Genomic DNA, 15,415 nt, shown 5'->3' with positions numbered 1-15,415 from the left:
AACTCTGTCACTAATTTCGCAACGTATAAGAATTGCATTTCGGATGGCTCTAGATATACTTAAAAAAATAAAATTTTATTGCCACCTAAATTTATTAATACTGAAGGACAAATTTCTGGTGAAATGAATTCTTAAACATATCCGATAGATACAAGGTGTTCACAAGAACTTATTCTTAGCAGACACAGATGATAGGTTTTATCAAGCAATTTGCAACAATAACTTATGTATTGTATCTATAACACTTACGTTTATACAAATGCAATATACACATCTGTTCCTTAATATTTATTCCAAATAAAGACGCAATAGTAATTTTCAGTAAACCCGCGGAGTAACAGCTTTCTAATGATACCAAAGAAATTTTACTTCGAAAACATAAATAGTCCTGGCAATTTATATAGTCGCCGCATTGTTTCGTTTTTTTAAATTGCATTATGTTGTAAGAAATTGTACATTTAATATTTCACACTATGCTAGCACAAAAGTTATGGTATTTCTTAATATTTATAAGGAATGCCTTATAATTAGTTATAATACACATCAATTTGCATATCGAGAGAAAACATCAACTTCAATATAATGCAGCTGAAGCATATTATGATGAAAGTCAAATTGCGTTTTAATACTTATAATCTTTGTCACTAATTATGCGATATACAGTACATCACGTTTCAAAATTCCATCAAAGTTAGTGTATACCAATGTATCAGAGCTATTCTCAACCTTACATTGTACTATGTTTGTTTCCATAATCGGAATATTTCACTTTCTCCAGCAATGTTACATGGAAATGGAAATAAATCTGAAAGCATCGAGTAATATACATTCACGCACGAAATACGAACTCGATAGCTTCTGTAAGTGCATTTGTTGATTTCGAGTTTTATTATATTCGTAATTTGATTCGTTCGAAGATTTCTTTGTATCATACTATCGACTATGTGAAGGAAACACAAGGAAAAGTGTGCACACGATAACCAGATACAGTCTTCCCCGGATTATCGAGAAAGGAAAATTCTCGATAAACCGAGGCAGGGGAAGTAGTTAGCACCTAATATACTGACCCTTGCCAGAGCCCTCGCCCGAACCGTCTGACAAGGAGACTGATCGACGTAAACCGAGAGTGAGTGAAATAGCGCACCAGCGGGAGACCCTCGGTCGCCAGCGAATTGAGTTATTCAGTATTGAACATGAAACTTTTCATATTACCCATTACACCTTGGTGATAGTATTACCGATGGATTGGTGAGTTTATGTCGATTAAAAAAATACCAAACGCGAAGCAATTCGGTCTATTTTTTTATTATGAAAACACGAATTCCAGTTCCCCGGTTTAAGGGAAAAGCACGCTTCTGGTGATTAACTCACATTTCTCCTTCAATTATCGAAGTAATTTGCCAATCCTGGTAATTCCAAATACGTACTAAACGTCCAGGCAATTTTTCCTGAAGGCTGCATTTAAGAAATCTTCAGCAGACACTTTACAATTTGGTGAAATCGTTGATATTCTTCATTTACATTCTCTTCTTCAGTATTACATAGTGTGTAACGGCAAGAAGTCACTTTCCAGTGTGTGAATTACAACATTTAGTAAACATAGTGGCGTTCACTAAAAATGGACCGAATTGCTTCGCGTTTGAACTCATTTTCATCGAGAAACCTTAAAAAATCCATTGGTGATACTTTCATGAACATTTATCAAAGACATGAACATTTTATTTTCTGTATTGGATATTTTACCTGGCCCTCGCAGCGAGGAAGCAAAACTGTGGGGTGGGTAGGTCTTTCCCGATAATCCGGGGAAGACTGTATTGCCAAGAATACCTTCACTTCCTACTTATAAATCATATTTAGAAAAATAATACGTTGTTATAAATATGAAAACTTTTGACCCTAATTAAGTTACTAATAAAGTACGTAATTTACAGTCTCGCGATCTGTGCATTTCCTTTCTCTTTTACTTCTACTTTGCAAGTGTTACTTCGGTATTTCTTTTTGTCACTGTAGTCGTAGAAAAAAATTGAATAGTAAGAACTGTTATTTTCTGTTGCAAAAAGCAATATTATTCTGTACAAAATAATTTCAGCATATATGTTATCATAAGTTCTTCCCAGAAAATATTTGTATCTTATGTATTATTTATTTTGATTTTAATCCTTGTATATTTCAGATCCTAAATTAATTTCTTAAGGCTTTATCGTTACGTAGATACTCTTTAGAGCTTATCTTTAAACTATAAATGATTTCATAAAAACAGAAGGTGCAGTTACTTCTTAATACTTGCAGTATTCGTAAAGCACTACAATAGGTAATAAGAACGTAGTTAATTCCTAGACTATTCATATACTTAAATTTCGAAATCATTTAAAAGTTACAGCATTAGAACGTCTGACTAAACTTTCATATTAATTTCTGTTTCGTCAACGCTCTCTGTGTATTTAGGTGGGGGTTGCTTATGCACTTGCGCTTCCGGCACATAAAGTGCGACTGTAGGAGAGATATCAGAAGACTTCTTGATAAGTATCTCTTTATAAGGATCGTTAGGTTTCCCAGAATATAAGCATAGCCAAAATGCAGACAGTGCTGCCGCTGCGATAGCAGAAGCGAGAAGCCAATGCGGTAATCCAATATGTCTCGAGGCACACTGGAGCCAGTCAGATCCAGGCATCGAAGCAGACTGTTCATTCTCTCCAGAATAGTCCGACGGTATACCGTAATCCACCGTCTACATTTTTATTACATTGTTATGAAAAGATTTACTACTATATATCAATTGAAATGAAGAAATGAATTCTCCTTTTAACCCTCGGTTGTCACACTGGATCAAATTGACCCGGATTTCGACTTTGAGATCAATTATTGTTCAGGCATTTTCAACAATTTTCAGCAATTTTCAGGACTTTTTCAACCCAAATGTTGCCACCATTCAGTATGCAAAATAAATACCTTTTTTAAAAGCTCTGATATAGAACTATTTATTTTCTGTTACAACTCGTGAACTGTAAAATAATTTTTTTACCAAATGATAGATCTAAGTAAAAGAAGTAACTTTTGTCTCAAAACTTTTTTTCTATCTCTTACATTTCGCGAGTTATAGCACAAAATAGCCGAATTTTCAGGGGTTAATTTCACCCCATTCAAATGAATTTGGGCAGCAAACAAAAATTGCGTTGTAATCAGGAGGAAATCCCCTACATATTCACAAAGTTTCAGAATTTTTTGAATTTTTGGGTCCGGAATTTTCCCTTGTAAGTATGACAACTACGTTTGAAAAAGGAGGTGTGACAACCTAGGGTTAAATAGAACTAGCATCAAGCATGGTGAATGCTTCAGAATTATAAAGAAATGGAGTACGATCGCTGAAAAGTGAACACTTACCCCAGCATCTAACGGAACAGTTTTAATATATGTCTGCGGTAGTTTAAATCCATTCAAGTCCCACCATCCCGGAAGAAGTTCCTTCCTTAAGCCTGGGTCGCTTAAAATATCATTCTCGGGTATATCAGGTGACATGAAAAGTATGTTAGAATCTACTCCTTTCTCTACGTAAATGGCAACGGAAAAGAGCGATAATAAATCTGACACACGCTGCTTAGCCATAAAGTCGCAGCCGGTGTTGCACGCGTAGAGATCTTGTGGCGCGTTATATGCTTCTGTACATGCTGCAATGAAACAAAGTAGTATTAACTTCACATATCCATATCGATAAAAGTAACGAGACTTTTCTAAAAAAAGACTGTCGTCAGTAAACGATAGCTACTCTATAATTCAAATTAAAGAATGGAACGCTAAATAGTAAAATAGGAGGTTAAAAATTGTGGCAATTATTATTAGCATCGTATGTTCAACGCACAGGCATCGCAGGCATCTTTGGTAAGATTTAAGTTGCTCGGCTCTAACCCGTCCACTAGATTGAAGAATCTGCATCCTCGTTGGCAACACGAGTTCATATATTTACTCTGTAATAAAAATTGCGCGTCATCGTTGGCACAGCTGACGATAATGATAAGAACGACAGGCAATGTTGTGGCACTTACATTTGTGAAGGGCAGTGTTTCCTCGCATAGATTGATACAAGGATCCTCCCGGTTTACAATACTATAAAATGTGTCGCCGCAAGCAACATTTACCAGGAATAGTAACGGCAGCAGAACAATTTCCTTTCGTTGTCTCATTTCCGAGAGTTAGTTTTCCCAAAGATGGTGCTCGAAGTGTCAATCAAAATAATTTGTACGGAGCGCAGAAACTTCACTCGCGGAAGGTTGATAGCTCGTTGAATAATCGAGTAAATATCGATTTAATTATGGTGGGAACGCATGGCATTGGTCGACACGGTCGTCGTTTGTAAAACAGACCAATGCTGTCTCTTAAAATTACGAATGCGTATCGTCTGCTAGACTGTAACATTTCCGGTGCCCTGTTCGAATTAGGAGTAAACGTTTCTGTAAAATGTTTGCCTCGCGTTTGGCACTGTCTCAGACAATAAGAATTTACGTGACAGATTTAATGCCAGAGTGAATAGTACCGTACGAATGAACATCGCGATGTCTGCTACGAACTATGATTGCAAATGCTAAAGCTTATCGAACTTACGAATAATTTCTATTTAGAAAAACGCGAATTAGAATTTTGCAATTCGTTGAGAAATACATTCGTTTGAAAGATGCGAAGCATTTACTAATAGCATTTGCAGAAGTTCAGTTTGTATTTTTTTTTTAAACAAATAACTTTCTCAGTCAATCAATTTTAATGTAAATTTCGTTCTTAAACATTCATATTTCAAGTTTTTTCCACATAACATTTGAACTGCGATAGCGATATATCGATTACGTTGGAGGTAGTGGAAGTACCTATGTACGTGAATATGATGACGTAAAGCAAAGAGATTATTCAAAGAAGGAACTTGAAGCATTCAGTAGGTTATTTTGTAGATAGCAATCTACACGGACACGTGTAAATATGTATGTAAGTTGATAATAAATAGGCACTGCCAGATGTAGGACCGTCACTTTTACAGTGCACGTCGGTAACGGTACGCGTTGCCGATATTTTTAGAATTAGTAGAAATTTTATCGTTCGTTGAACTATTAGTGATTTCCTGTGACCTGTCACTTCTGTTTTAACCCTTTTAATATTCATACTTGCTCCGTTTCGTAATTCACAATTCACGTAAGTAATACTTTCTACTTCCTTTAAAGGAAATATCACATAAGTTTAATTAAAATCATTGTGGCACACGATGGAATTTAAATCTACCCGTGATTCCGAAGAATCTTTTCTATTACGCGCAACACCTACGTTAATTATTATCATTCTTTGCAATATACCTCATGAAAAGAGCTACGAAATCCTACGAAATACCCATTTATAGGCACGTGCAAAAGTCATGATGTAATTTATGATTAGTTATATGCCACACTTGGCTGACTTTAGAATTCTCGGTAATACGAATTTTCTGTCGTAATTATCACAGAAAGGTATATTCTTTCGAAATCCATTTTATTTTATTGATAAGATTACTTTACTTGAACATGCCATAAAAGGATTACCATCGCCGTTTTTATGTAAATTATGCATATGCTCTGAATTAGACAGTCCAATATGTATTTTAAACAATGTAATGTGTGTAATAGGATGCCAATGGACGAGGGTTTTTCAACGAAAGCTATACACGCAGGACAAGATCCATTACAATGGAGCCATTGCGCTATAGTAGCTCCTATCGTAATGTCTACCACTTATCGCCAAGATGGTCCTGCGGAACATAGGGTAAATTCTTCTTGCATTGAAAGTTGAACTAAATCAGACTCGCGCTACGCGGAATAACTGGTATTTCATCTTTTGTTCGTGTTCTTATTTATGAGAATAACGTATGTCCAAAAATTATGCGAGAACATTTATAGCGAAGGATAGGTAATTGACGTCAATTGTGCTAATAGGAAGTAATTATTGCCAATTGTAGCTCATAAACTTTTCTACTCCCATTTGTAAGGATTAGGAATTCGAAAGATATTTTGTATTGCACGCTTTCTATTGATCTCTCTCTTCGTATTACTTTATATACCCATAATTAGCTTTTAACGTTCTAGGGTTATGAATATGGCAGAAGTGGGAATCCTACGAGGAATGTTTTAGAAACATGCTTAGCTGCCCTGGAAAATGGAAAGCACGGATTCACTTTCGCGTCTGGTTTAGGTTCTACGACGGTGTTAACTTCGTTACTGAAATCAGGCGATCATATTATATCTGGGGACGACGTCTACGGTGGAACTAACCGTTTCTTTCAAAAATGCTTGTCTATGCAAAATATTATGGTAACATTTGTGGATATGACAGATGTAAATAATGTCATAGCTGCTGTGAAACCAAATACGAAGGTATGATGAAATGGTGAAATTTAATCCTATATAATAAGACGCTTAAGGTGGATGTTCGTTTGTTAACAAAATCTTTCCAGAGGCTTTTTTTTGTACTTTCTGATGACCTACAAGGTTCAAATTCGGCATGAAGTTTCCTCGGCAACCAAAGATGCTGTAAAAAATTCAAAACATGGAAAATTCGATAGTGGGTAGTCCCTGTGGCTTAAACTGGCTATTACGTACAATGTTGTAGCTGCTACTGCATTGTATGTACCTAGGCCTGCACGCGGGTCGAGCATGAGCTGAAAAACGAAGCGGAACAAAGTATCATGCTTTCTCTCTTTCGTAGCCAATAATAAAGCCGGGAATCCACCGGGAAGCTAAGCTAAGCTACGCTATGCGATGCTATGTTTTAACGTAGCTTTTGGTGGAAACGGTTTTCATAAGAATGTATTTAAGCTAATTTGTTTAAAACGTAGCATGGCATAGCATAGCACCGCATAGCATAGCTTAGCTTCCCGGTGGATTCCCGACTTTACTTCGTGTCGACTCTTTCGTCCTCTTTCACTCGCTCACGAGTTCTCTCACTCTCGACCGAAGGATTCCAAGAAGTGGAAGAGATACAAATTTCTTGGATTCGGGGTCTTCGTCACACATTAGTTGCAATAATATCGAGAATTATTTCGTTTCTAGGGGGTCTCAAATGTCGCCGGGCAGTGAGTCTGGGCACGTATGTGACTTAGGCCCCTCGAAATGCCATTCAGGAGATCAATTAGATAGGTACTCTTCTGGTACCTAAAAGTTGTAAAATTTCGTATTTCGCAGCGAAAATTGTTTCTAGGGGGATTCCAACAAAAATTGTGGTTATCTTAGGCGTCTTATGTTATAGGATAATGCCTGACGAAGACAGGCTAAAAACTAGTAGGTAATACTTCCTAAACTTTCCCATATATATGCATAAATTTTTGTCCTCTTTTTAGATGATTTGGTTGGAGACACCTACGAACCCTTTGCTTAAATTAATTGATATTAAGGCAATAACCGAGGCAGTCAAGTGCATAAATCCTGAACTTATCGTTGTTGTAGATAATACTTTTCTAACATGTTACTTTCAGGTAAGCGACACTTCTCATTTAATACTATAATCTAATTATACTTATTTATTATTTCTTACTTTAAGTAACTTACATTATGCGCGCTTTGTTACAGAGACCGTTAGAATTTGGTGCAGATATCGTAGTGTATTCTTTAACAAAGTATATGAACGGGCATTCGGATGTTATCATGGGTGCAGCAATTACAAATAAAGATGATATCGGAGAAAGAATTAGATTTTTACAAAATGGTAATCCTATTTAATTATAAGCCATTCCTTTTTTATATAAAACTAACGTTTATTTATAAATTGTATCAGCCATGGGTATCGTGCCTTCGCCTTTCGACTGTTCGTTGGTTAATCGCAGTCTAAAAACGTTAGAGCTTAGAATGCAGCAGCATATGAAGAATGGTCTAGCAGTAGCAAAATATTTGGAAGTTCACCCCTACGTAGAAAAAGTAATTCACCCGTGTATGTATCTACGCAGAGTATTGGCCATAGAAATTCTATTCAGTGCAAGAACAATATCTTCCACTTTCGTACGTTACAATTTCAGATACCTTAATATATCATTTAATTACAGATCTCCCTTCGCACCCACAACACGAACTTGCGCTTAGACAAACGTCTGGTCATAGTGGAATGGTTTCGTTTTTTCTCAAAGGTGACTCTAGAAAGTTTTTAAAGGCATTGAAATTGTTTGCATTAGCAGAGTCACTTGGTGGTTACGAATCCCTTGCTGAACTACCGTAAGTAAATAACACTTCGACGAGATACAGGTGGAAGTATACATTTTATTTATATATATACGTGTTCGCACAGATCCGTTATGACTCACGCATCCGTTCCTGAAGAAACCAGACTAGTATTAGGCATTAATGATCAGCTAATTCGCCTGTCCGTTGGTCTTGAAACGGAGCGAGATATTTTGGCCGATCTTGGTCAAGCTCTTGAAGCTTGTCAATAAATAATCTAATGCAATAAGAGCCAAATAAACGATGAGTGCCTCAATACCACTGAAACATCACACTCTGTATAGGAAATTTTATTAGCTGGGTACATCCAGTTTCTTATCGTATTTTACAAGATCGATCTGTCTCTTAGAAAAGATTTATTGTTCGTCAGATTTTAACATTCCGCAATGATAATGAGATTACATACAAAACGATGTACATATATTATTTAATAGTTCCTTGATATATAGACAAAGTTTATTTTCCTAATGTTGTATCTGTTCTATTTTTATATCATTTACTTGTATAAAAGAGTACAGTTGTAACTGAAATTGGGAAAGAATTTTAAACAACTGCTTATTCAAATTTTTGATGGAGGATATAACAGTATCAATGATGAAGCAATATTCTAATTTATGAATTTAATTCACGAATTATGATAAATAGTCTAATTCAATTCGTAAATTAGCATAAATAAAATATCCTTATTAATCTGATTATAATTTATTGAACTGCTTGATGTGATCGAAGAAACTTCGTTGAAACACTTGAATATTTATAAATAAATAGTCAATCACATTGTGTAAATAAAATTCTACAAGTGTATACAAACTACTCAGTTATATTACTTTTATTGTGTTTTCTTACATTATATTTGATGTTTAGCATAATTTTTTATGACCATGTTAATTTGTACCGTCATGTGTCTTCAGTTAAAGCTACGTTATTGTATAATTCCGTCTAGAGTGCAAAGTATACCTCTACGTCCGTACCCGAATTGAAATTATAAATATTTCATCATTGCAATGAATAAAATACTGTCTTATTAAAAGTATGTACTACTAAATTTGCCTCAACTTTTACAACATAACGTGCTTAATCAATGTACCTATGCTTTATTGAATACGAATCCTTCTTAACTTCAGAATTATATTACTGCAAATTAACCTTCGAACTATATCGTGACTTTGCTTGGTTCAATCTATCGTATTCTTGTGCACGATTATATAGTAATACTCCCGCTATTACCAAGGATGTTCCCATTGCCGATAAACCAGTTACCGGATTGTTAAACAACAAAACGGAGAGCCAAATTAAAAACGCTCTCTTCGCTGTGTTAGCTACACTGTAATGAAAGGCAGTATTAGTAATCGATTCTCAAGTAAATATCAGCAGCTTAACTTTGGATTAATATTCAGGAGCACACCTGTGCGTTACAGGACTGATGTAGTCCATAAGTACGTATGCAGTGATACTTTGAAAGTGGAAGAACACCCCATTAAGAAGGAATGCTGTGAATAATTTAAAGTTTAAGGAATGCTCGATTGTTGGCAGATCTACCAATAAAATTGACACTGGCACTTGTACCACAATTGACGCTAAACTGGTATAAAATTGCAACTCCGCCGGTCTGTAATTTCACATAAATATTTGTTGGAAAGTCAAAGTTTTTAAGTAAACGATTTATTATCGTTACACGCTTCAGAACTATTGGATATTATTCCGAAAGGGACCGGTGGGCGATCGAGATGAGGTTTTGGGGGTGTGGACCCTAAATCTAAAATTGTAGCTTCGGGTATTTATTAGTTTTCGAAATATTAATAAAAAATTATTGTTAATTTTTTTTTTGGACGTTGGTGCAGGCCCCCCAACCCGGGAACCCTCTCGTCGTGCCATTTTTTATTTTTGAAATTTTGTAATCACAGTCTCATGTTTAGCATCGCCAAACTCACATTGGTTCGCTACCATGCTTTACGCGCCCGCGCGTCCCCCGCACTAATCTAGCCCCAACCAATACTAATACCCAGGACAAGTTGGAAAGTGGAATGCGTTGTGTCGGTATAAGTTAACAGAAATATTGTTAAGAGGGGGGACCATGGTAAAGTGATTAAAAAAAAATCGGTAACGTCTACCCTTTTACGCACGATTATGCCTGTATCTTTTGAACGCATTAATTGCCGAAGATAAAATTTTATATTTGGGGTTTTTCCACACCCCCCGTAATACCCACCAAGTTTCATCTCGATCAGCCACTGGTCTCTTTCGGAACTACAGCCGAAATATTTATATGCATTGCGAAATGGGAGGGCATGGTACGTACGTATACTTAAAATTATCACCACTGATTAACATTTTGGAATAAACATTTTGCAAACATTCCGTTACGTTCGTAGCCATGGCAGCGATAAATCCCCTGAGATCAAAACTGATTTCGTTCACAGAACAGAGCGCCAGACCACCCATTACAGGGATCAAAGATAAATTTACATATAACCCTGTGTGTTCTCCTGTAAACAGAGCAATGTAGCGATTAAAGAGAAGACAACAGCACGTAATTATGAATTGCAGAAACTGTTGACTTACCTAATAAATATCTGCTAATAAGGACGGTAAAAAGTGGCGCGCTACTCTTAATAGTCTCCGTGAAACTCACTGCAACGTAATTGAGCGATACCAATCCTAGTACTACTGTTGTAAATCTTGTACACCCTACCAATATCATGTGCTTATAGAAACCTGCCGGTCTCATTAACCTGGGGCTTGCTTTGTACATCCCACATGGGAAGTACATTTGTATAAATCCGCAAACCGCGGTCATTAACATTTGGCAAGCACCTGCGCAAAGAGATTAAAGTTCATCGTCGTAAACGGGGATTTGTGAAACGTAGAAGCGTGCCAGACTTTTCCCCGTAGTGTACCAACATATGGGCAGCGCAGATTTATTTAACTACAGTCGGATATAGAAGCAAATGCGTTAAGATATGCCCGCTAACGAATACGATGAAAGGAGTTGATATTAATTATCGTTCAGTTTAATAAACATTCATTACTAATTTACCCAAGATTGTAGGGTTCCCTTCCATGTAGGACAGTATGTATTTGTTCAAGAACAGGGTGCACCCGCTGAAGAAGTACCATAATGTCAGGAATAGAAAAGCTCTTGGATTAAACAGACCACCCTTGGCTTCGCTTGTCAGGACTATTATCTCCTCGCGCTTTTTGCTATTCTCTCCGTATTGCTTAACTTGGTTATCGTGTATTAATGGTTGCTCCGTGTCGCGTGGCGTTAATGTATAATTTATACGAACGGAATGATTTTCCATTACACTTCCTTTCCTCCAGAGAGAATTTTACGGCATCACGTAGATTCTGGCAAACGCTACCCTGCCGGTGAAATCACATTTTCAGCACTGTCCGGTTAGTTCGATGTTGACATTTGCGTCTTCCTTCCGATGGTTAACTAGGTTATGTTCTCGGAGATTTTTAGATTCGCGACAAGAACTTTCGTGTTTCCACGAGCACTACGAATGGCCTTGTAATAATCTGCTGATAACGTCGTCACGGCTCTTTCTAATTGAATAGTCATAGTCATTTCAGTGCTATCGCATTTTGACAGAACTAGTGTATACATGTGTTACAAATAGTTTCAGTTTCACTTATGTCGACTTATATATATGCACACACCTATATATATAGGTTGGGTTATATATATATATATAGGTGTGATTTACTTATCTATTTCACTTATCGACGCTTTCGACACGTTCGCAACCAGATATTTTATCATCTCTGTCACCAAATGATTTTCTCTCTTGCGAGTAAATTATTGTGATAAAAAGTAATTATTTCCTCTATTTTATATTAAATATATTTACTTTATTTATAAATGGTTCTTTTAATAATAACGATACAGAGATCAGGCGTGCGTTAATTTTATAGTTCATTTCTTGAGTTATAATTCACCAGATGGTGTATTTTGAGGTGTATCAGTTCGCACTGTTTTAACGTTCTTAGAGCATTTTTTAGAGAAATCCGCGTGCGCTAAAATTGCAACGTTCCTTCCACTCAGCGCACTCATTTCCATCGCACTGGCAGTCCATTCAATGGTATTCACGTGATAAAGTGCATCGTGTAAAACAAAGTCCCCCTCGCGACGTTGCGTTGAATATTCGGGATACGCCATCCAAGAAATCTCCTTCACTTCGTTCACCTGGGAAAGTGTTCAATTATTTTCGTACCGCATTATATGTTTTAGTATAAATATTACAAGCATCGTATATCATACATTTGAAAACATCTGCTTTATAAGATTCAATTCCAAATACTCGTTGCTGAAGATCTTCCACACTCTACTGTGCTCCATCGAACCTTCTACAGAATTTAGTCTTCCGACAGAATTAATTATTGTGTTATTTGGGTTGCAACTTATAATAATATCTAATTCATCTTCCAAACCGAAATACTGCGGTTTTAGATCTGCTTTGACAAATGTAACCATTAACTTATGATATTTTCCCACACTGTGAAAATCATTATTTGGGAATCCTTCGAAAGTTATAGGAAACTTTTGATCTGCAACAAGCGGAGCTGCAACGATTACAATGTCGTACGTTGACTTCATTACAGTTGTACTATCTGAAATAAAAGTAATTATATTCAGTGGGCGTTGATGAAGATGTTATTAAGGGGGCAGGCCTACCTAGAACGGTCAAAACAACATGCTTTTTTGGTAATTTTTTCTAGAAAAACCGATAAACTTTTATTATTAAACATTACTCCATCGGAAAGAGTATGTCTTACGGATATTTCAGTATTTTCTGTAGTAAAAAGTATCGAAAGGTTTGTGAGTTATAGGCGATGCCCGAGACGTCCTTCTTTTTTAGGCGCTTTGTGAAAACCATAGCTTGGTACAGGATCATCCAAAATTGAAAATTCAATTTTTTTTATATAATATATGAAATTATCTAGGCGCTATCGGGCCCGATTTTGGAAAAATTATTTTGAGACAAAATGGCGGCTGTACAAAGTTGAAGCATCGATATTTGACAATAAATCGCCCGGTTTTTGAGTGTAAAAAAATCTGGGCAAAAAAAATGGAAAAGCTCCTGAGAGCGCTTAGATTTTTGACCCTAAAATAAACCTGCAAAACCCCGAGTAAATCGGTTCATTGATTTTTGAGTTATGTGTGTCATCGACTTTGAAAACATGATTTTGAGGAAAACGCGTTTAAAGTTTTTGGTCTGAGCGCTACGCTGAAAAACACCTACCTACTTAAACGCGTATAACATTGTCAATTATGGCCGGATTAACTTGACACTTTCAGGGAATATTTTCAAGATGTACTTCAAGAAAATATCAAAATCGAAAAATCGATTCTTCAAAAATTTCTAGGTAGGCCTCCCCCCTTAAGTTACTATTTACTGTACCTTTATTAGAGTAATGCACTTCGTATAAGTTTCTACTATTGTTCGCTGGCACATTAATAACTTTCGTGACGTACGAAGGCACAACGTGTATGTTTCTGTTTCTGTGTATTAAATGTTCAGGCACCTAGAGTATTGGCTTATTATTATGTTATACATATGTGCGTGCTGTGTAATTAAGAAGAAGAGACCTTTTTGTTTCCTCCTTTAACGGACCACAAGTTGGAGCTTGCTCCAGCTAAAGCTACACACCCAACAAAGCTATGAATATCGATATCTTGTCCATAATTTACCACTAATGGTGCTTTAACCAATTCGTTGATTAACTTCTCTGAATAGCCCATATTTAAAAGATGATCTTTCATAGAAATTTCTAGCAATTTTGGGAATTCTGGGTTCATGGCTGCTAAGAGGCTAGTAACATTTCTGAAAGACTTCCCAGCATCTTGCAAATCATATATACTTGTAAAGTCCTTTAACATGGAACTTACATATCTGTTTCAAATAAATAAGATCATGTTATTATAATATTAATTAGGAGCGTGATTTTGAGAACTGTTTATAGAACAAGCAGACTACCTGTTTAGATTAAATGTTTGAATACCATATTTATAAATTAATTTAGCCAAAGATATCAGTTCCCATTTACTTTCTTCGAATACAAATTCATTTCCATTCCAAATACCTGCTCTTTGATCATTGGTCGGTCTGTGTTCTAAACCTAATGTAATAAACATAGCTGATTAATAATTTCAAAGCTTAACAACTATGATTCCATCCTGAATATTTATACTGCCATAACAGCAGAAACATGAGAAACTATAAAATAAAGTACCAAGTAGTTTAACAAAGTCTTGCATGTATCTATTCTGAGATTCTATGATTGAACCACCAGCTTCAAATTCATTATTATCAATTTCTATAGTCGCTAAGCGTCCGCCGATAGTTTTTGCTTCGTACAAATCGATATTAAGATTATTATCAAATAATTCTGAAAGAAAGTGCGAACTCGACGCCCCTCCAATACCACCGCCGATAATCGCTGAAAAATAGAAACAGAAATTAAGCATTTTTTTGTTTAATGATATTATTTATATCGTGCCAGCCATATATACTAATTTGTTATAATACGGGTCTCCTGAATGTTTCGAATAAATGGATAATTTTTATAAATTATTTTCAATTACCAAGAAATCTTAATTGTATCGTATATATCGATAAATAAAATTTCGTACGAACCTATATTTGGCTTGCAATCCTCATTGCAAGTTCCTTTCCCAAAAATGAATAGAATTAAAAATATTATACGCCGATCCATATTTCGCACGTGTTCCATAATGACTTTCTTTCGCGAATAGTGCGTGGAACAGGGTGGAAACTGAATAGGGAACTTTTGGCAAACGAATACGTACTTAATAGGGTTGCCGATTTTTTCGGAAAGTATCGTTTTTTCAAATCGATTCGAATAGCAAGATGAAAAATCGATTCAGGAAAAAATCGCCTGGTAAAGAATCGATGTTTCATTTTTCTCGACTTATTTACTTGTTATAAGTCGAAAAGAAAGAGTAACTTTTTTTCATATCGCGCTTCATTTTCGAGAAAATCGATTTTTAAATTCTTGATGATGCGTCCAGTCGTGTATAAGGCAACCTACCCTAATTAAATTCACGGGCGATTTGGGCGTAATAGTGGAATTCTCCCTTAATTGATTCGCGATTAAACCCAAGAATATTTTGTACATTTCCTTCTTGTAAAATAAAACGAAATGTATGTATTGTACATATATACAAAAATTATATC

The 15,415-nt window shown here is 35.9% G+C and overlaps 4 protein-coding genes across 7 annotated transcripts; 1 reads left to right on the top strand and 3 right to left on the bottom strand.

The window, feature by feature from the left end:
* Positions 1-496: 496 nt before the first annotated feature.
* LOC143378800 (transmembrane protein 59-like) lies at positions 497-4,383 on the bottom strand. The gene is made up of 4 exons (XM_076830779.1): positions 4,041-4,383; positions 3,857-3,962; positions 3,382-3,665; positions 497-2,728 (listed from the first exon to the last, which is right to left on the bottom strand). Exons 1-4 carry the CDS (start codon positions 4,176-4,178, stop codon positions 2,396-2,398), a joined length of 861 nt encoding a protein of 286 aa, XP_076686894.1. The 5' UTR covers positions 4,179-4,383; the 3' UTR covers positions 497-2,395.
* Positions 4,384-4,838: 455 nt separating this feature from the next.
* Cth (Cystathionine gamma-lyase) lies at positions 4,839-9,243 on the top strand. Of its 4 annotated transcripts, none has more exons than XM_076830767.1 (8): positions 4,839-4,968; positions 5,637-5,772; positions 6,093-6,380; positions 7,343-7,477; positions 7,572-7,707; positions 7,777-7,929; positions 8,042-8,207; positions 8,281-9,243. In XM_076830767.1, coding segments are annotated over exons 1-8 (1,161 nt in total). In that variant the 5' UTR covers positions 4,839-4,966; the 3' UTR covers positions 8,426-9,243. The 4 variants fall into 4 exon arrangements, with proteins under 4 accessions (XP_076686882.1, XP_076686883.1, XP_076686884.1 ...); XM_076830768.1 differs by having other exon boundaries at positions 4,946-4,964; XM_076830769.1 differs by lacking the exon at positions 4,839-4,968 and adding an exon at positions 4,978-5,172.
* Positions 9,018-11,860, bottom strand: LOC143378795 (solute carrier family 35 member E2B). Its single transcript, XM_076830770.1, has 5 exons — positions 11,251-11,860; positions 10,776-11,027; positions 10,513-10,699; positions 9,619-9,822; positions 9,018-9,537 (listed from the first exon to the last, which is right to left on the bottom strand). The coding sequence occupies exons 1-5, from the start codon at positions 11,513-11,515 to the stop codon at positions 9,345-9,347; spliced, it is 1,101 nt and encodes a 366-aa protein (XP_076686885.1). The 5' UTR covers positions 11,516-11,860; the 3' UTR covers positions 9,018-9,344.
* Positions 11,861-12,046: 186 nt separating this feature from the next.
* On the bottom strand, positions 12,047-15,389 carry LOC143378792 (prenylcysteine oxidase 1). The gene is made up of 9 exons (XM_076830763.1): positions 15,322-15,389; positions 15,007-15,032; positions 14,855-14,956; positions 14,451-14,657; positions 14,195-14,336; positions 13,807-14,110; positions 13,619-13,742; positions 12,478-12,827; positions 12,047-12,402 (listed from the first exon to the last, which is right to left on the bottom strand). Exons 1-9 carry the CDS (start codon positions 15,354-15,356, stop codon positions 12,145-12,147), a joined length of 1,548 nt encoding a protein of 515 aa, XP_076686878.1. The 5' UTR covers positions 15,357-15,389; the 3' UTR covers positions 12,047-12,144.
* Positions 15,390-15,415: the final 26 nt, after the last annotated feature.

Source organism: Andrena cerasifolii, chromosome 2 (genome assembly GCF_050908995.1).
Source record: "Andrena cerasifolii isolate SP2316 chromosome 2, iyAndCera1_principal, whole genome shotgun sequence".
Lineage (NCBI taxonomy): Eukaryota > Metazoa > Arthropoda > Insecta > Hymenoptera > Andrenidae > Andrena > Andrena cerasifolii.
Note: the sequence above shows the minus strand (reverse complement) of the source record. Positions and strands in the feature narration are given on the sequence as shown.